This window comes from Thermobia domestica, chromosome 1, assembly GCF_964235325.1.
Source record: "Thermobia domestica chromosome 1, izTheDome1.hap1.1, whole genome shotgun sequence".
Classification (NCBI taxonomy): Eukaryota; Metazoa; Arthropoda; class Insecta; order Zygentoma; family Lepismatidae; genus Thermobia; species Thermobia domestica.
In genome coordinates this window covers 271,049,625-271,071,182 of record NC_137454.1, presented here as the reverse complement: position 1 = coordinate 271,071,182, position 21,558 = coordinate 271,049,625, and the positions used below count along the sequence as shown (strand labels likewise).

Here is a 21,558-nt window from a genome sequence, read left to right as displayed (position 1 = left end):
AGAAGAGGAAGGTCCACATGACACATTGAAAACAAAAAAACATCGGCAACCGCAACATGTGTTGTACAGTGGAGGGCCAAACTTGCGTGTCTTGTATGAAGTGTTTTTAGATTTGGTCTATCCCCTCTATATATATATATAAAATAAATTTAACTTAATAACTTTTGAAACACCCGACCGATCTTGATTAAATTTTCAACATAGATGAAGTTCAGGCCTGGAACAATTTTTATAATTTTACTTTGATGGTGCAACGTCGGGGAGGGGATGAGGGAGATATATATGTAAAAAAATAAAAATATAAGTAACTGTTTTTGTGACTTCATCACTCTTGAACCAGCCGATCGATTTCATTCAAATTTTCAACATATATGAGGTGCGAACTTTGGGTGGTTATATCAAATCACTTTGACGGTAGAACTTAGGGGAGGGGGAGGGGATGGAAATGTACAAAAATAAATAAACTTTAATAGCTCTTGAACCACCCGACCGAACTTGATCTCATTTTCAACTTAGATGAGGTTCAGACCTGAGATGGTTTCTGTTACACCTATATCACTTTGACGGTGCAGTTTAGGGGAGAGGGAGAGAAAAGATATTTAAAAATGATCGAAAATGACCTATATTAAAACGGAATCTATAGTTTTGGGGGTCGCTGAGATAAACAATGAAACTTCCGATGATGTATAAATACAAATTTAGCCCCGTAGCTTGGCGGAGGAAGGGGAGATATAGAAAAATGATCGAAAATGACGAATATTATTTTCTAATCCACAATTTTTGAGGTCGCTGAGTTGAATACTGAGACTTCCGATATCGTTTACGACCAAATTCAGCCTCGTAACTTCGGGGAGGGGGCGATACATAATAATGATCTAAAATGACCAAATATTAGTGTCGAATCCATAGTTTTTGGCGTTGCTGAGGTGAACAGTGATACTTCCGATCCTGTTTAAATGCAAATACAGCACCGCAACTTGGAGAAGGAAAGAGATATATAAAAATGATCGAAAATGACCATTATCAATGTCGAACTCGTGGTTTACGAGGTCATTGTGATGAACAATGACATTTCCGATACCGTGCCTCGCAATATGAGGGAGGAGGAGATATATAAATTTATTGAAAATGACCGACATTAGTGCCGAATCCATAGTTTTTGGGGTCTCTGACACGAGCAGTGACACCTGTGATGCCGTTTAAATCCAAATTCAGCCCCGCAACTTGGGAAGGAAGAGTGGAGAGAAATATAAAAATAATCGAAAATGACCGATTTCAAAGAGCGCCTAACGAAATATATTATTATTATTATTATTATTATTATTATTATTATTATTATTATTATTATTATTATTATTATTATTATTATTATTTAAGTTTAATCCAACGAAGTGGGTAATTGATCTAGTAGTTTATATTCACAAGCGAGACTTCGAATATCTTAGAGTTTGATGCCGTTATTTTGTATTTCTAATACAGGTCAACAGTATTTATATAAATTGAGTTTACACTAGGGTGACCAAATCGTCAACTAGAAAAAACGGGACACCTTTTATTTTTGGATAGGTTGCTCTTCTAAATATATTTTTTAGCCTCTCCATTCTCTCTCTCTCTCTTTCTCTCTCACTCTCTCTCTCTCTCTCTTTGTATCTCTCACAAAAAGTGCAAATTTACACTTTTTCTTTTTAAACCTATTGAAAAGGTTATGGAATTAATTAGATAACAAGTAACTATCAGCAGCTAACAATACATGAAATATTTGAAAACATTACTAAAAATATATGAGCGCTCAAATCTGTCACCCACAGGATTTATAATTACTGTCAGCATCTGATTCCAACTCCTTATATTTGCATTTCCTTACTTTTAAACATTATTTTACTTACAACTGATTTTCTTTTTACTTTCACGTTTATAGCTCTGTACCTTTGTTCCCCTTTCATAATGTGTTACACAGCGGCGCAAATCTGTCATCAACATTGGGGGGCGGGTAAGATCGTTCCCACAATTTTTTTTTTTAAGCGATGTTCAACAATGCTGTTGAGAATCAGGAGAGCAGTTGTCTTCAACATTGGGAGGCGGGCAAATTTGAGGCTTATTCTGGGGGACATCAATTTCATCTCACTTTCCTTTGTGGCAATCAGACACAAGTCGTCACATTTCTTTAAAAAAAAAAAAAAATCAAAAAATCAAATCTAATTATTGGGGGTGACAGTCCCCTCTAGTTCCAAGATTGGAGGGTACATGTCCCCCTCATTCCCCCGAGTTTTGCGCCAATGGTGTTACATCTTAGTCAAATCACGGAAACACTGTACTGTACTGATGACAGCGCCTCAACCTTCCATCGCCCGAAACAGAGAGTAAAAACAGTTTGTTTTTATGAGACTTTCAGCCCCTTGCACTGTCGTCTGCAAAGTGGGAGTCTTAGAGGTGGAGGTCTAGGAGGGAAAACAGTGTAGCCCCCACATCCAATATCGCAAACGTTGTAATGACGTTGCTCAGTAATTAGACATATTCCAATATAATCACATAGCTTAGAAAATAATAATATAAATTAGGAAATTTTAGCGATTCGAAAGATTTTTCGTACCCAATGTATGTAAATACGGGACATTTTGGAGTCCCGGGAGAATTTTTCGGGACACCGGGAATGGTAGCGAAAACCCGGGACAATCCCGTTTTTACGGGACGGTTGGTCACCCTAGTTTACACAAAAGACGTAGACAGTTGAGTCGTTTTCAGTTTTCACTCAAATTATTCTAAAACATTAAGAGGTTTGTTTATAATAATTATTATTTTAATTTTCTCTTTCTTTTTTTGGCCAATATTGCTAAACATATCATCATCATAATAGCTATTCTGCCATTATTTGCAGGTTACTTACTGCAACTGACAAGGTTCGACGTTCGGTGGTCCTCAGCTAGTCTCTTCGACAGCAATTTTCTGTTTTAATACCTTCCTTCAACTAGTCTGTTTCGCTCCCTCCCTCTCTTTCTTTCCACAATACCCTCTAGCACGTCCCTCATAATACAATTCCTCCTCAGCCAATATCCTAATCAGTTCCTCTTCCTCCTCTTAACAACATCAAAATTCTTTTTTCCCCTACTGTTAATATTTATTTATTTATTTATTTAATATACAACACAACAGGCTTAGTACCCAATTATAGTGTTGTGTACATACAGTAAATGTTACATACGTAAAATTCTTAATTATTTCTATAGATAATTTCTTGTTTTAAATATGATCGGAACCTGTTTTCTGATAAGCTAAATACATCCACTTTATCAAACTTATTTACAATGTCATTATATAACGTACACAGCCTCCACATAGGAGATTTAAATAATATATTGCTTCTGGCTTTCGCGCAATAAAATGTAGCTGTATTCTCTACTCTGGTTTTGGAAGTGGGAATTCGCAGTGATATATTCGAGACCAACTCCATACAATCAATCTTGTTAATTAATAACTTATATAAGAATAACAAGTCCAACATCCATCTTCTTTATTCCAAAGTTTGAAAATTAAAGTTGTCTACTAGATCATTGTAGGAAAAATATTTGGGATAAAAACTAGTTTTTTTTTGTATGTAAACATTTTCAAGAATTTCGTTTGAATGCTTTCTATTTCTTGAGAGTATTTTTTATTATTGGGAGTCCATATAGTAGAACAATATTCTAATTTTGATCTAACATATGTAAAATAAAGTGTTGCTAGCGTTGGCTCACTGAATAAGTCTTGCCCTATTCTGTACATTAAACCTAAGTTTCTATATGCGCTGTTTGTTATCATATTTATAAGTTGATTGAAATTTAATTCAGGATCAAAAATAACACCTAAATCTTGGCCTAGACAGTTTGGTTTCTTTCAGTGTATAGTCAAAGGTTATGGGATTTCTTTTTCTCGTGAAAGAAAGGATTTTACACTTATATACATTTATTATTAATTTGTTGTCATCGCACCATGTTTGAACTCGCTGTAGGTCTTGTTGTAGTTGTATGCAATCTTCAGTTGAATTAATTCTAGGATATAATTTGAGATCATCAGCGAATAGGAGAATCTCAGAGTTTTCAATAAAAAGCGGAACATAATTAATAAGTAGGAGAAATAAAGATGACCCAGATAAGATCCTTGAGGAACCCCAGACAGAGTAGAAAACTTTTCTGTGATATGTCCCTTGAGTAGAACACATTGTTTCCGATTACATAAATATGACACAATTTATTCAATTGCCGACTTTGTAAAGTTTAGGATTGCTAATTTCGCCACTAGAACATCATGATCCACGACGTCGAATGGCTTACTGAAGTCGGTATAAATAACGTCTACCTGGCCGCTGTCTAACTCCGTTGCTATAAAATTTGTTACAACTGCTAGGTTTGTTGCAGTAGATCTATTGCGTAAAAAAACATGTTGATGTATTGATATAGCTGGTTTAACGTGATTCAGAATTCGTGCATATAAAATACTCTCAAGAATTTTGGCAAAAGGAGACAATATAGCTATAGGTCCGATGTTTTGAATTTCGTTTTTATTTCCAGACTTTGGCACTGGACACACTAAACTTTCTTTCCATTTGTCCGGGAAAGTGCCTGTTCTTATGGATATATTGAATATAATATGGAGTGGATACTTGAATATATCAATACAGCCTTTGACAACATAGGGAGGAATGCCATCAGGTCCACATAACGCTTTTGTATAAGTGACTTTATAGCCAATTCAATTTCTTGAGGTTGTATTTGTCCAAGTTGAAAGTTGAGTTGAGTTGATTTTAGTTTAGCGTCCCTTTCAGCAGTGAGGCTATATGAGACGTGGACCTACTGATTAACGTGGAATCCGAACCACATGAGCTACCGCCGGGAATCGAACCCGGGTCTCCCACGCCAAAGGCGTGTACGCTAACCGCTTAGCCACGAGGGAGCCCAAGTTGAAAGTTGTCCCACAGGCTACTGCATTCCATCTTGCTAGAAATTAAACTATCTACGTCGTATTTTGCTGACACATTGCTATAAACAGATTGAAAGTAATGTACGAAGGCCTAAGCAATCTCACTGTCATGATTTATTTATTTTCCATTGTAAGTCAAGGAAACTGATGACATATGTTTGGTTTTGAAAGTGATTTAACGAATCGTCCAAGCAAGGGCTAAGTCTCAACAGATCGCAGCGTGACAACTGCTCTACCGTTCACAATACCCCGCCAGGTATCTAAGTCGTTTACAGAGGATTCCACGTCCCAACCTTGAGCACCTCCTTGGTATAACTCACGACAGAGATTCTAAGAATCAATATCGTCCTTACAATACATCTGCCAAACCATGGGTCATGTAAAGTAGGACGAGACAAAATATTTCTAACACCTTATTCGTTTTCCGTTCAACACAGGTAATACTCTCCTTTATTCTCCATGACCATATTTCGAAAGCCTGCTATTTTTCATCGCTTTTACGTAATGTGAATGTTTCTGCCGCCCATAGAGTAAAACATATTGGAATCAGTAAAACAGAATTTCAATATTTAATTGGAATTTTTTTAAATACAAGGATTAGCTAATCGTGGTTGAAAAAAAAAATCTGACGCCTTTAAAGTGTAAAAATAATTTTGCAATTCATTTTATTTCAATAACCTGTACTGTCTGATTTTCTTTAATGCATCTCACGGGTAGCCTCCCCAGTTTGGAACCAGTGGAGTGTTAGATCTGTTAAAAAAAATATAAACAGATTACGAAACATTATGATTTAGGCGTTTCTTATAAGTAGTGAAGAGTGGGTTTCATCACCTATGTTGTACGCTATCATCATACACGACGTTAAACTACATTACATTTAGAAACATATATTGTATTTCCGTTACTATTGGCGCACTGTAGAGTTTATTATCCCTTATATCCATAGTAAAATTTACCTATGAAAAGCTTGAGATTTTTTAAACGCAAGACTTGCAAGACTCTTGCATGCAAGACTCTTGCATGCAAGACCAAGGCCAAGACTAAGACTGGGAGTGCAAGACCAAGACCAAGACCACTCCGATCTTGGTCTTGGTCTTGGTCTTGCATTTGCTCATCACTAAAAACCGATGACTGAATATGGGTGGCGAAGTCACCAGTCAGTGACCAATAGGATTAGAATATTTAAGCCTTGATCCGAAAACATTTGATCTAAAAAACAAAATTCAATTCTATTTCATCCCTCTGTTCTCGGGAAGGAGATAAAGCGACCACCTCTAGTGTGGTTATATTTAGTCTGTACTACAAATTGGTTTTGATTAGATTTTTGCCAATTTACTCCTGAAATATACCGCAATTTTTTTTATCGAAAATAAAAACGTAACGTGTGTCTTTGTTCGGCGGGGTGCTTCAATTTTTGACATTGCTATGAAAGTAAATTTATTTTCTTTGAAGAAGAAAGTTAATTTCCCGAGTCAATATAACATACACAATAATTCGACATCATTGAGGTTTACAAAACAGCTTGATGATTTAAGAGTTTTACCATCCTGTACACATTAGGTTAAGTATGGAATGTAATATTGCAATGTAGAAATGAAGAATAGAAGGAAGTACGTGAATGTAATGGAGTTATTTCCTTGAAGGAAATTGTTTGCCATGGCAAAAGTACACATATTTACATGAAATATAGTCACAAAATCTTGAAGTAGTTACAGCACATAATGTAAATTTATCTTATCAGCACCTGCATTTCTGTACTCAAAACATATAGTCCTGTTCAACAGGTGATAATCGGACGGTGCAATATCCGGAGAGTATGTCGGATGCAATAATGTTTCCCTTCCAAGGCGAAGAATCATGTTCCTGGTCATCCTAGCCACGTGGGGCTAAGCGTTGTCCGTGTAACGGGAGAACATCTTTTGCAATTCAGAACTGCTGGCTCTACATTTTTAACTTTTTCTTGAACACGGCTCAACAGCTAACAGTACACAGTTGCATTGATGATCTGACCAGCTGATAGCAGTTCCCGATGCACGATTCCACGAGCAGTTCACCAAACACACAGAAGGATCTTCTGGTGTAGTGCTGGTATCTTCTGTTTGGAACCGATTCATGGGATGCTAACTAATGATGACAGCACCGTCGAGCTTCGTACATGACGCACTTCTCACCATATGTCAACACCCTGTCCAAAAATGGCTCCTTCCTCAGAGGAGACAGCAAAGAAACACAGGTGTCTGCTCGCGTTCCCTTCTGGCCCGGAGTAAATTCATGTGGACCCATCGACCCAACTTGTAGTACTTCTCAAGCTGATGGAGATGCTGCTGAATGGTTTCTCCACTCATACTGAATTGTAGTCCCAGTTCCTCACATGTCTGGCTACTGTTCTCCTCAATTTCTGCCTGAAGATCTTCATTTTGTACGTGAGTTGGACGTCGGGCAAGTGGTGCATTTTCGAGTGTTTCGCCATCGTTTTTAAACTTGTTAAACCATTGCTGCACTACCCGCGTAGTCACGACATCCTCACCAAAAGCCTGACATATTTTCTGCTTCGCTGCACATATATTTGACCCCAGTTCGAACTTGCACATCATACATGCCTTCATTGCGCTCTATAGTGGTCCCATGTTCGTTCTGTCCTTATGCAAGTTCACGGTGTAACTAAACTGCCACAACTAGCTGGTATCTTGGACATCTACACCAATAACTGGCCTTCGCATTATCTCTATTCGCATTCAACTAACGGTGTGTGGGCCAATTAAACACATCTCCACAAAAAGGGACAAAGCTTTCTTGGTTACCTTTATAGTTAACTGCTTTTGTACTATATGTAAATAGGAAATATATACATTCGAGTTTCATTTAAAAGAGCAATTTATATGTCACTTCAATGCTTTATTTGCAATATATATATATATATATATATATATATATATATATATATATATATATAGTAGACAAGTATAGCTCGCATTAACCATGAAACATATGTAACTTAATCTAAATGTATTAACCAGCCAAAACTGAACACTTCTGTTGCTAACCATATTAAATGTATGTCAATTTAGTCTGCACAGTAAATACAAATAATCATTGGATAAGCTAGTGGTTTCCATATGTCTGTAAATGAAAGAACACATGTGCAGCATATAATTTACTGGTGTTTTTTTAAATAAAATTGTTTGAGATTATTTATTTCGTAATGGAATTTAGCATTGCCATGTCATATCTGCTTTTACAAAGAAAAATACGAGTCCTTACACACATATATATTTCATGTTTACCCTTCTTCCCTTGGGGCATCTTCTGATGGAAGAACAATACACTTGTATGGTCTTAAGTTCTGATTTAACATTATTGCACATTCGTCTTAAACAATATTCTGAAACTAGTACAATTTACTCACATTTACACTGAAATGATCATACTCAATAGATATATTTAATTATGAATACAGTGAATAAACTGCATACACAAGTAAATAATAAAAAGCCACTTTTAGTAAAATTAAGGTTACTGCGTTTCAATGTAGTAGTAAGTACATAAAGAGCTACCGGGAACTAGAGAAACTGGGAGCTTTGGTTGTTGTTGTGGGTGAGGACGTAACCTCAGTTACATGATCCTATGTGGTCGTTGAGAAAACTTTATACAAACCCAATTCATTACCAGGTGCTGTTGACACATGTTTGAAAATTGTTCATGCTCTTAGTGCTAGGTATCCTGAGAAGTCAGAAAAAGTCTGGTTGTTAGTGTAAAGGGGATTTTATGGTATTCAAATAGTTCATGATAAAATGACTCAAGGTGTTCGGTGTCTCTTGTCTGATTTAGGCGTAAGTGAACCACAATAGAGATACGTAATATTTACCTGTTTCGCTAGTAAAAAGAATTTCAATCATCCCTCTGACATACAATAGCATACAAGAAATGTGTGCAAAAATATGGAAAGAAATTCAGTGTTTCCTTGTATATATGAGGGTTGTTACAGTTATTTTTCATACAATAGATCACTGTAAAACATATATCAAACGATCAGGCATGTCCAAAATTATTGTCGCATGTCTATAAATATGTTGTTCTAGAAATATAATTTGATAACGTATTTTTTATACTGTTAGTATATGTATAATCGGCAAAGACATGTATGTGGCAAATTTCATGTGAAAAGAGTAGTGAATAAGAACTACAAAATGAAAATAAATCTTTCTTGTCCATTTAGCAACATTTTATTTTACTCATTATAATTTTCTTATTTTTAATTCTTTTCCCATGAAATTTACCACAAATATACATTTCTCGATTATCAGTATTAAACGTACCCTGAGAAATCATTATCAAACTATATTCTTACAAGAAGACAGTTATAGATATGCGACAATAATTTTGGACATTGGTGTACATAAAAATGGAAAGCAATGTAGAAGTAGTAGTGCATTTTAGCAGACAGTGATGCAGCTGTACTGCAGTCAAGTGGTAATCTGTCACAGGCTCTTGTAGAGGAAAATAGTCAAATTGTCTCAAGCAATACAGTACAAAATGTAGGGAAAGGATCATATGAATAAACTCATTTCTAAACTGTAAGCACATACAACGTTTAGCCGTTCACATGTACAAGTTGTGGCTGATGGCATGAAATCCTTATTTAGTCACAATGTTAAGAGGTCTTTACAAGCAATGATTTTACAGCACACAGGTGTAGAAGAGTTGCCTCATAACTTTCAGTTAGCTCTTGATGAACTTCCCTTAATAGAACTTCTAAACAAATTGCAAACGTTTACAATATTTTGAGGTATTAGGCACATACATTAGTACACAGGAAGTTTTAATTGGGGAACGCATGGAAAGAAGACATACGGTTTGTGGTAGCAGCATAGAATCTGTTTCCTGTACTATGCAATTGATTCCAGTGCGAGCATTATTAGCCGTAGCGGATTTTCTTCTAACTCATGCTAAATTAAACCTTGAAGAGTTACATAGTACGCCATTGTTCTTTTCTCCTTTCGCAAGAATAGCCTTTCCATCCAATATAGTAAGAACCCGCAAGCAAGGAAAACATTATGAACAAGGATGCCCATGAAACCGCAGGTAAAAGAAAACGAAAACAAATATATTTCATAACTTGCATCTTCATTTGAAAACCTAATCATAGCAAGATTTTAGAAATTATACACTGACCTCACATTTTCTGATTTATAAGCGTATTATTTTTATTTTTTTATTTCACTGCAGTTTGCATTTTCCTCTTACATTGTAAAGTGAACCGTCAAAACGTTTAACGAAATATAAATGTAGTGCAAATGTAGAGAATGAAAATGAATTATCAGTAAAAACAAGGTATAATTTCCCTCAAGGTTTCTTATACGAGTCCTCTAACTGGAAGTGTTACCTAAAATTACCTAAACTGAAGAGAATGTACATGGGGAAAACATGAGCATGAATATCTGATTATAATATCAGAGTGACTAATCACAAACGCAAAATCACAATCAGGGTCTTTTGGGGAGAGTTTGTAACAGGAAAAAGTCCCTGTATGTTCCATTTTCCCACATTAATAGTACAATAGAAGAAGGGATTCGACAAAACATTTCTTAAATAGCAGCAAGGGAGTCTGTATCTGAAAATAAAAAAATATGTACTTTTACCCCGATTCTTTACCAACTGTTTATTTCATTTATAGTAAACGATGTTTCACAGAAAATTACTGTAGATTTTTTTTAATGTTTAGATTAAATTACCATAAACGAAAACAAATTCTGTAGTAAATTGGCCCCAAATTGTTGAAGTATAAGGACCATTTTGTATAGCTATTACATATAGAACTCATTAACTTTATTCTCAACCCTCATATATACATCTGGAATTTCTAAGTAGTTCGCTTGTTCACGCAACAACCCAGATTTTCAGCCAAGCATCCTTAATCGTCAGGTGGATCGACGCAACACTACAGCTGGTGGATTTCACTACACAGATTTTCATTCCAGTGTTACAGCAACCACGTTTTCTTCTTTTCTCTCATGTTCACAATAATCTCAACCAACTAGCTATAACAATGTTTCGTATTTTATCTAGGTGCCAAACGTATTTGTAAACGTGAGAAAAAAACTATACCGTAGTTCGTGTAAACATTATGAAATCCACCTGTTGTAGTATTTCATGGATCCACCTGCGACGAAGCACGCTTGGCTTTGAAACCTGGGTAGTGACATGAAGTAACAGTGTAACTACTTGCAAATTCCAGCTGTATACAGAATGGGATAAGGATAAAATGTTTGGTTATCGAAATGAGTGCAATTAAAAAAAATGCTTAAGAAACTGAAATACTCTTTCCTTTATGATCTCCATGGTAAAAATGAAGGTGAAATCCTTCTTCTAAATCTTTAAAATTCAAATTATACACATGCTACCAAAATGTATTATACTCTACTTATAAAATCATATTTATGATTTCTTTGTATCAAGAAGGAACATGGATTGCTAAATACAATATACAACCTAACATGTACGGAAAATTGCCATTTGGACATAAATCCATGTTCACACAGAAGAAGCATGCAAACAACTTTAAAAAGGTTACATTCACAAAGCCATGTTGATGTATTTCCCTTGAGCGATGATTGCTTCATTCAGTCCCATAAACATTCATGATTAAAAACCTGTAGACATTAATTTCATTACACCAAAGCTTACATGATTTCCCTCTGATTTGCTGTGCCTGATTTGCTTTTCCCCTTCCACTGATTGAGTGCAAGATGTTGGACTGGAATTAGAAGCAAGAGACTGAATGTCAGAAGTATTTTGTCTGTTTTCTTCCTGCTGGTGTTCCTGTCGTAAATCTGCAGATGTTCCAGGAGTTTCTTCTAATCTATCTCTCTCTATTGCATTGAATGTTGATTTCCTTCCTTCACACCAAGAACTGTTTCCAAACGATGTTGGCGTTGCCAAGTCAAGAAGCAACCTATCTGCTTCTTCCTGCAACTGAGTACAAACCTTAAAATGACTCACAAGAAGCTTGAGTATTTTAATAAACATGTGAATGTCATTTGCTAAAACACTACAAAGGACGTGACCTATTTCTTAAGTACTACGTAACACAAGAAGGAAACAAAAATATGAGCAAACATATACTTGTGTGAAAGGAGGTACTATAATTCTACCTACTTGTCAATTTTCATAATGCAGCTCATACCAGGTACCACGGAAAGATCATTTTGCTGATACGAGCACATCTGATCAGCATTAGCAATGGCCAATGCAGATATGGATGCTTGCAATACTGATGGATGTTTGTGTAAAACTGAAGTGTGGACAGTGATAGAGTCTGTTTGGCCAATCCATCAAATTCATATCTAGTGGTAAACATGTATCGTCAAATCAATAATATCAGTGTCGATAGCTAAGATTTCAAGAAGTATCAGAATATCTAACTTCAAAGGTATGTGGTATCAGTTAAAAACACACAATTTACCAATACTAGTCCAATATATTTCCTTTCTTTTTAAAGAGATCAATACACTTTTACACTCTCCTAACATTTATTCCAACTAGTAATACTTTGCAATATAATGCAAGACCAATGCTAAAGACACTCTTGGCAACAGTATGACACTATTAACATTTAATAGTGTTTAAAAAATGGAAAGAGGAAGATCTCTGAAAAGTAATAGAGAGAAATGATTGTCTCAAATGAGCTAATTATAATATCTCTCTCTTCTTCACAAGTTTACAGTCTTTCATTTCCTACGGAAGCAATGCCCTTATGAATCGCAAGAAGAATTGCATCATCAGCTTGCCAGTTTTTGTGTAACAACTTAAAGCAACTGTTATGTGAAATTTATCAGCGTAGGAGTACAGGAATTGGATTGGCTAATAGTAACATTCAATGATGTTGGTATTGGCAAAATTAAGGTTAAATGGTATTAGCTGGGTTTCAATGCCGGCATACAGGCACATTATTGCTTTTGATCTATCACCAATTCTAGGGATGTATAGTTTTGTACACTTCACATCTAACCGCTATTAGAAAAATTTGTGGACGTTGACACAAAAGAGCACACAGTCTATGATTTTTTTTAACATGAATGTGAAAGAAAAATTAAAATTTTTTCTGGTTTGTATGTCTGCCTGAAGAAAGAAAAAAAAAGCACATTTTATTTATACTTACAACTTTTGTGGCTAACATGCATGATCACATATAATGGCGTTCACAGATTGCGCATTGAATTGAGCAAAATGCCTTCATCTTGAAAGAAGTCTGTCATACCTACTGTGTAGTTGAAACAGGTCACATCTACTTCCCGACTTCCATGTTAACGAGTCTATTTCTACTTTACAATACGTGAACTACTGACAAATATAACATGAGGATTCCACTTATGATGTGTAGGTGACACACAAGAATAACCTACCCTCCTGTTTTCATCTGCTTTCAGAAGATCCTGTTTCCAAGATTTCCAGTTAACCTTGAATTTTACTCTTGGCCCTGCCTGAGGTATTAGCTGTTTGATGTCTCTATGCTCTAAGTGTTGAAGTGCAAAAAATCTACACCATTCTCTGGAAAAGAAAGATACTTAGCCTCTTAAAGCACTGTTCAGGTTGTTCCTGACCGTCATTCTCTGCTAACCATGCACCTCTTTGTGAGAAGCATCTTACATTATGATATTTGTCCTACACAAATGCAGAATGAGCAAATGTTATCATAATATTAATCTTTTATACACCGCAATGGAGGTGGTGAAAGGATAATGCAAAATATGACATTAACTGAAGAAATGTAACACCATAATGAAATTTATGGAATGGAAATAAAAATGTAACTTCATTCCACATTACATCAAAATAAACTCTACAGTTCATTATTAAAAATGATAATCTATATCTTCGTGAACAAAAGAATTCATACAATGATAAACTTGCTTAGAGTTTTTATTTATACGTTTCAATACTTCTAAGATTGTTTTGAGTAGGTAGGGTGCTTTCATGCGATGAAAAACTTTGGCATATATACACAGGATTGTGCCTAGTAATGTAACAATGTCATCTTTTCCCTTGTGTATTTTTATCTCAGCAATATGATTTGTTATATTCTGTATTTTTTCCACTAACGAAAGTCGAATCAAAAGATAATCTTATGGAGCCCTTTTTACGTGTTGGCCCAATCTGCGAAACTATGCTTAAGAAAGATACAAATCAACGAACATGCGTTGAGGAAGACGACACTGCCCTAACGCATATGCTGAGAATCTTTACAGCATGACAACTGACAACTTCTGCTTCCTTTTGTTGATTAACGTTACCATCCACTGTATGCGGAGCTTTGTGTTTATCAACTTGAAATGTCTTCTTTTTAATTAGAGGGTTATTAAACCTAGCGTAACCTACTGACTTTTCTACATTTTTTCCTGTTTATTGAGAGTGCTTACCATAGCAAAATTACACTACCGCAAACTTTAGAGCTTTTTCTGCAATATCTTCGATTCAAATCAAAATATTCAAAAGGAAAGATTCAAATCACTAGACAATCTGATTTTGCAGGTGATACCCTACCATAATTCATGTATTTGCTTCTGGTGTGCTGCTATTTACAGAACCTGCAAAAAATGCTAAATTTACCGACAGTTGCAAATCGAAAGCTGATAGATGAGTCGTAATAACAATATCACATGAAATTAATATTGTCTAGTGCAGTACTTCTTTGCTTTTTGAATATTTTTATTTGTTTCGAATATATTACAGAAAAATTCTAAAATTATCGGTAGTTTAATTTCGTTGTGGTGAAGACCCTTAAGGTTTGGAGTATATGTGCGGAATCAACCCACAATTAATGCTGACAGAGAGCGGCGGCAAGCACGCGTTAACCAAGCATTGTCAACGCCTCTGGGCGCGTTAATGCTGGCTGATTGGAGCAATGGCTATAACACTGGATGGACTATATGAGCGTTAATAACGCTGCAAGGTTAGTGCTGAGGATCTCAATTTTCTTAGCAAATAAATAAATTGAACTTTTGTAATGATTTACTAAAAATATGTTGCTTAATCAGTGCCCGATTTACGTATAAAAGCAAAACGAGTTACGGCTTATGATGGCATTATCTTGCCCCCATTCCCCTCAAAAACTTATACGTATGCGAACTTCCTTCTATATAAGTAAAAATTTATGTGCCAGTTCGCCATAACAACAACAATCATCTTTATCAAAACAATTTTTAATGTTTAGGTAATAACCTCCAATACCTAAGCTGAGGGTTTGGTTGGAAAATCACACTTACACTCAGATCTCCCCCCTTGCACGCAATGTTCAAACTCTTAAGAGACTTGGTTGCATGTCATTCTGAATGCTTGGAACAATAGTTCAAAATTTCAAAGTCAGACGCACTCACCAATCCAAAAATGATGATTGCCAGTGTCACTTACATACAAGTTATGAGCCTCTCCCTCCCTCCCGCTGAACACGCCTAACATACTATCTATGTTAGCTAAGAGACATAATTCAATTCTTCCCCTTCCCTTCCTTCTCCCCGAACCCTGTAGTTTTGGGGACAAAGTGCATGAAACTTAAGAGGCCTCTTTCTCGCGACATTAAACTGTCGCTAAATTTACGATTTTTCGCAAGTATCTTGTAATTTAATAACATTAACCAAAAACTACGGTATATACAGGGATGTGTACAGTGTTATTTTGCATAAGATAGCATTCGTACGACTTTTTCACCTACTTTCATTTGAAAGATAATAGAAATATCGCGCATTTTTCTAATAGCTTCAAGTGAAAGTGCGTAGAAAAGTCGTACGATTGGTATCTGATGCAAACTAACAGTGCCTACACTTCCCTGTATATAGTTGTTGGTTAATATGATTTATATACAGTATAAGTGCGAAAAATAGTAGATTTTGCGGTAGTTTAATTTTGCGCGAAAGAGGCCTATTAAATAGGTCTATGCATATATATTTATTCTTGTTCCAATGCACAAATACTAATTTACACACGTAATATCTATACACACCTACAGTGCGCGAATTAGATAATATATATTGAGAGGGATAAAATTAGGCCAGCAGGACGTAAAATCTGAAGGTGCAATAGTTCAAAATGAGACAATAATACCTTACCCACCACAAACATACACATAAATGTGATACGACATGTGTAATAAATAAGGGATTTATTAATTCAATACATCTACTGACAAGAACTATGTATATAGCTCATTCGTGGCTAAGTGGTTAGCGTTCGTGCCTTTGACGTGGGAGACCCGGGTTTGATTCCCGGCGGCAGCTCATGTGGTTCGGATTCCACGTTAAATAGTAGGTCTCGTCTCATATAGCCTCGCTGCTGAAAAGGATGTCAACTCACTGTCAAGTCAACTCAACTCAATAACTGTGTATATATTGTTTGACATGCACACACTACATCTAACCTTTCTGAATGTATTTAAATGTTGTACTCACTCTCGTACTCATACCTTTCTAAGGTTTATTTACTCAATTTGGCCCGAGGGGTAGCCATAATCACAAGCATATGTTAATTTTTCCGCTTATATTGAAATTTACACACAGCCTTGCAAAAGAAAACCTACGTCAGTATTATGAAAACCACTAAATTATCAATTAAACCGGACTAACCTTTTTTCCTTTCTTTTAATACGTACTAGCCTATCATACGAGAAATGGATTGTTGCTCCCCGATTTCTGGCATTAAGATCAAATCGAATGAAAAATATTTAAAAACTCTTAATTTAAATTTCGATTTTGCGCTTCTATTTCCTGCTAATACTGCGCTTTTTTTTTTTCAAATATCGATTCCGTGACAGAACTCAGAAATCATCACACAATTACTTTACTGTTAGGTTACAGCTGAGTTGATTCACCAGGTGCTACGTTACACACTAAATACATACAACTGTGTTTATACAGACACGGAGAATCAGTTGTATTAGCAAATGTTGAAACAAATCTTATGCGCTTACTCATCTTCACTAACGTGTCTGCTCACTACGGACGTATCCTTAGTATCTACGTTAACATATAGCCATGAGAGAATATATAACTCAGATTTTGAGTAGAGTTTCAAAAGTTCATTTGTCCAGGCAATAATAATCCGCTTAAGTTCTATTAAGTCTACTTGTTCTATTTATTGGAAATTATGAATAGTATGCAAACTTGCAAACTATACTGAAATACAACAAAAATTAAAAGAAGATGATAATCGATACAAATATAGAGGATGAATATGACCTCCTGCCTTCGCCAAGTATGATGGAAGAAACTATTTGTTTACTTCTTCTTGGCCAACTTCTAAGAGCATTTATAAAATCATATGCGTCTTTGTTATACGCAATTAATACATTCAAATTCACGAACGACGAAACTGAAGGGTGTGGGGATACGTTTCCAAGTTATAACTTAGCCATAATAATATAGTTCAACTAAGCAACGGTAGAAATAGTCCGGAAATCAGAAATGACCAAAACTGAATGGTTTACATCGCTCATTTCGAAATACGGCTAGCAGATTAAACTAACAAGAAATGACCAAAAACAGTGAGATTTGGCGTTATACTAAGCGTTGTTTGGGAGAAGGGGGTACCGAGCATCCCTGATAGGGATACTTTAGTTGATTTCTTTCGGAGCGAAACGTGATTGAGGGGGAAATTCTCCCTCATCCGCCCGGTAATTCGCACCCTGCACATCTGGCAATAATGTAAACTGCGCAATATTATACAAGCTTTAATCCAAATAGACCTAATAAATGATGTAAGGAGTTACAACTTAAACACGTCAGTCTCTGCTTTTCCACATTTTATATAATACTCACTAAATATGTTAAGCAAAGCTACTGTTATGTATTTTATACATATGAAAGTGAATATTACGAATTTCTTATACAGATTGGTTAGAGCATACATTGGTACCTGCTCCGTGTATGTAAAAAGCACCCCATATAACAGCCTTTTTGAATAAAAAAAGGAAAAAAATACAAGGACTAATACTCAGGTACTTACTATGAGTTGAAAAGAAAAAATGATTGAAAATCTCTAAGTTCCACGACTATGTCGGTTAGGCTAAAGGAGACGTTGATGATAAGAAATGAATAAAATGATGGAATGAAGAAAGTGGGAGGAAACTGGAGAACACTGAGGAAACCCACGAACATGGTGTTTGTCCACCACAAAGTCTACACGGCGGGAGCTGGGATCGAACCAGGGACCCCAAGCACCGGAGGTGAACGCTCTACCACTGAGCCACCGCGCCCCCCATCATTTGAAAAGAGTAATTCCGTAAAATTACCGGAACTAATCCACTGAAACAAAGGAAAATGTGAAATTAGCTGAAAGAATCAGATGTGTTGTAATTTGAATGGCGAACAAACACCGGGGTTTACTCGAGCACACAGATCTACCAAACAGAAAACTTATAGGTAAAATACGAGGGTAAACAACTTCTTCTTTTTTGGTGAAGATCTGAGAGTGTGAATATAAGTAATTACTGTCAGTGCACGCATATTGAAATGTCGAAATGAATTTTGAGCGCTTGTAAAAGTATTGTGTGTGTGTGTGCGCTCTTCCACTATCCTTGTTTATGCGTATATCCGCATCGCTGATGCGCCTGGTCACTACGGGTGCACTCCTCGCAGCCGCTCGACATCCCTGCTGCGCTCCTGCCCTGACCCGATTAGATAGCCTTTGTGATTTTTAGTGGCCACCTAGCACAATTTGGTTCATGTTTTATTCCCTGTACTTTCTGTCATACATCAACATTGTATTTATACTGAGCAGCAGGGTTGGCTGGTTTAAAACAGTTTTTTTTTAAAAAAAACAATTGTTTTAAACCAAAAAAACGAAAAATGTTCGTAAAAGTGTAACTATTCGTAAAATCTTGATGAACGCACATTTGTGAACACAAGTGGAAATCTTATGAACACAAGTGTGTGTATCACTTTTCACTCCCATATATTGTTCGTACTATATTCAGACCTAAATTCCCCATTCTTTACTCAAAGAGATTATATTACAAAAACAATTTTTTTTATGTAACTTTATGGATGTTCCTTTTGTGATTTTTTTATAGTTTGTTACTATTGTTATGCAACCAAAGGAAAATTCTAAACATTGTTTCGTTTTAATAATGTTTACTATTGATAAAATACATCGAAATGCCGTACTTTTTTGGGGAGGGAGCTCATACAAACCACACGAGAGGCAATTATTGAAATAACAAGAATCTTTGTATTTATGTAGGATCCGAGCCAAAGTGGACTCAAATAATTCGTATCTTTATTCACTTTTCTTACTGGTATGTAAAGTAAGTAGTTATATTTCTTTAACTTGCCTAATAAAAGTCGTAGTGAACTGACTTGGACTAAATTAGTTCTTCTGTTCTCTGTAGTACTTTGAAATTGTCCATATGTAATTCTGTATAATGGTTGCACTTGTGCAATTGTTTATCTTTTTGTCCTTCTGTCCTAATGACTCTTGACAATTATATTAACAAATATGTAAAGATCAGTTAACGTATTTTTATCAGGAGTCCTTCGTGACTCGGCAGACGTATCGTATTTTTGGCCAATTATTCCCGGTTTCGGGTTCAAATGGACGACAATTCCTCTTGGATGTAAGCCGAGAAGCGGTTTGGATTCCGCTTTAAGCTTATGTAACCCCTTCCAGCATAACCCGGTCGTTGCATACTAACACCAAGGCGATGCAAGTAGTAATGGAGGTCCTTTAGTGCATACTCTACTAAAAGAAATAAAAGCTCTAACCTAACCTGAAAATGTAAGAAATATATCAATATTTGGCAGAACTGTCTGTTCGACTAATGCCCCAAAATCTTATCGGAAGTGACAAGTACGTAAAGTATAAGACGTAGGGCAAGGTTCTAAACCACAGGCCCCCATATATAGTTTAGTAGCTAAGATGGATCCTTTCTGTAACAAAATTTTAATATTTAATTTATATAGTATTACTGAGCGAGCGCCAGCGAGTGAAGGCGGGTTAGAGCCCCGCAGGGCACGTTGGTTTCTATCTTTATCACAGCTAAATTGGAAGGGGGATCTGTGTTCTAGAACCTTCCCATTTAGCTGTAACAAAGAAAATGGATTTAATACAACGTGCCCTGCGTGGCTCTTAACCCGCCTTCACTCGCTTACGCTTGCTTGGCAATACTATTTGAATTAAATATTAAACTTTGGTACAGAAAGGAATCAACCTACGTACTAATTTATATGGGGGGATCTGTGTTCTACAAGGCATATATATCTTTTTAATAATGGTAAAATGAGAAGCTCTTAATGTATTGCTAAGAGCATTATTTACATTAGTAATACTTGTTGCCTAAACAGATTTAGAAGTTACATTCATAGGAAAGTCAATTACTTAAGCAGGAACTTACATGACTTGCAATGAATTAGCATGTTACATCACATGCATTCTAACATGAGTGCAACCGTCATACTTGCATGTTTTTACAAAAAATAATATTTATGCGTACACATAATTCTCAAGCTTTTATGTAATTTCTAGATCGTTACAAAATATTCATTACTTACAAGCAGGATGGATTGTCTTCTGCTGTCATGCTGATTGATTCAGGTTTTTTTTTTTATTTCTAATGAGTAGTAGAAAATGGATCGATCTGGAACATATGAGGCCATACTTGGCCAACTCAGGAGCCCCTGGGAAATCGAGCATCGTGAACCGTCAACCCACGGTCTTTTGCGACCTCCATTTTAGGGGTGTATTTATTCCCTTTTGATGAGCATTTTTTAGGGGATGTACTCGTTCCCTTTTATGAGCACTTTTTAGGGGTGAACTCGTTCCCTTTTATGAGCATATTTTTGAACCCCTATTTGAACTATGAACACATAGCAGAACATAAGACTATGTAACATAGCAGAACTAGTAAAAGAGTATGGCTCATTTTTCCAACCCTTACTTGAACATAACAGAGACTATGAAACATAGTCCATTTTAGGGGTGGACTCGTTCTCTTTTATGATTACTTTTTCAACCCCTATTTTAACATAGCAGATAATATATAAGACTACGTACCTTTTCCACCCCTTATTTTACCATAGCAGAGAATACATGGAGACTACGAACACATACCATAGCAGATAATACATAAGACTACGTTTCAACCCCTATTTGAACAGGGAAACCGAACATCTTGAACCGTCGACCTTTATTTTAGGGGTGTATTTGTTTCAACTCCTTAGCAGAGAATACACGAACACATAGCAGAACAGATAATCTTTTATGAGCACTTTTTCCACCCCTATTTAAACATAGCAGAACTAGCAAAAGAGTATGTTTTATTTTCCAACCCCTATTTAAACAGCAGAAATTACATAAGATTCGTTCCCTTTTTCAACCCCTATTTTACCATAGCAGATTCCAACCCCTATAGCAAATATAGTCATTTTAGGGGTGAACTTGTTCTCTTTTTGAACATAACAGAGATTATTTTCTTTTACGGGGGTAGCAAACCCCAACCCTCCTCCTTTCCCATCCAGGGCTTGAGATCGGCAATGGCGGAGTTTAAAAAAATAACATCATCATACTCTCATAAATGAATAAAGCATAATATCATTAGCATCAGTAGTGGTAAGTGAGAAT

The 21,558-nt window shown here is 35.9% G+C and overlaps 2 protein-coding genes across 3 annotated transcripts in view; one reads left to right on the top strand and one right to left on the bottom strand.

Annotated features, from left to right (window-relative positions):
- The window catches only part of LOC145661049 (vesicular acetylcholine transporter-like), a 2,637,391-nt gene that overhangs the window by 91,483 nt on the left and 2,524,350 nt on the right, over positions 1-21,558 (top strand). The gene's annotated exons all lie outside the window — the stretch shown is intronic.
- On the bottom strand, positions 10,475-20,627 carry LOC145667604 (uncharacterized). The gene is made up of 3 exons (XM_081735068.1): positions 20,490-20,627; positions 13,356-13,500; positions 10,475-11,925 (listed from the first exon to the last, which is right to left on the bottom strand). The coding sequence occupies exons 1-3, from the start codon at positions 20,516-20,518 to the stop codon at positions 11,596-11,598; spliced, it is 504 nt and encodes a 167-aa protein (XP_081591194.1). The 5' UTR covers positions 20,519-20,627; the 3' UTR covers positions 10,475-11,595.

Coding starts and splice junctions, on each gene's coding strand:
- LOC145667604 (XM_081735068.1), bottom strand. CDS start 20,518: ATGACAGCAGAAGACAATCCATCCTGCTT. Junction 13,501..20,489: donor GAAGACAATCCATCCTGCTT/GTAAGTAATGAA, acceptor TTTCTTTTCCAG/AGAATGGTGTAGATTTTTTG. Junction 11,926..13,355: donor AAGCAGATGAAAACAGGAGG/GTAGGTTATTCT, acceptor GTTTGTACTCAG/TTGCAGGAAGAAGCAGATAG.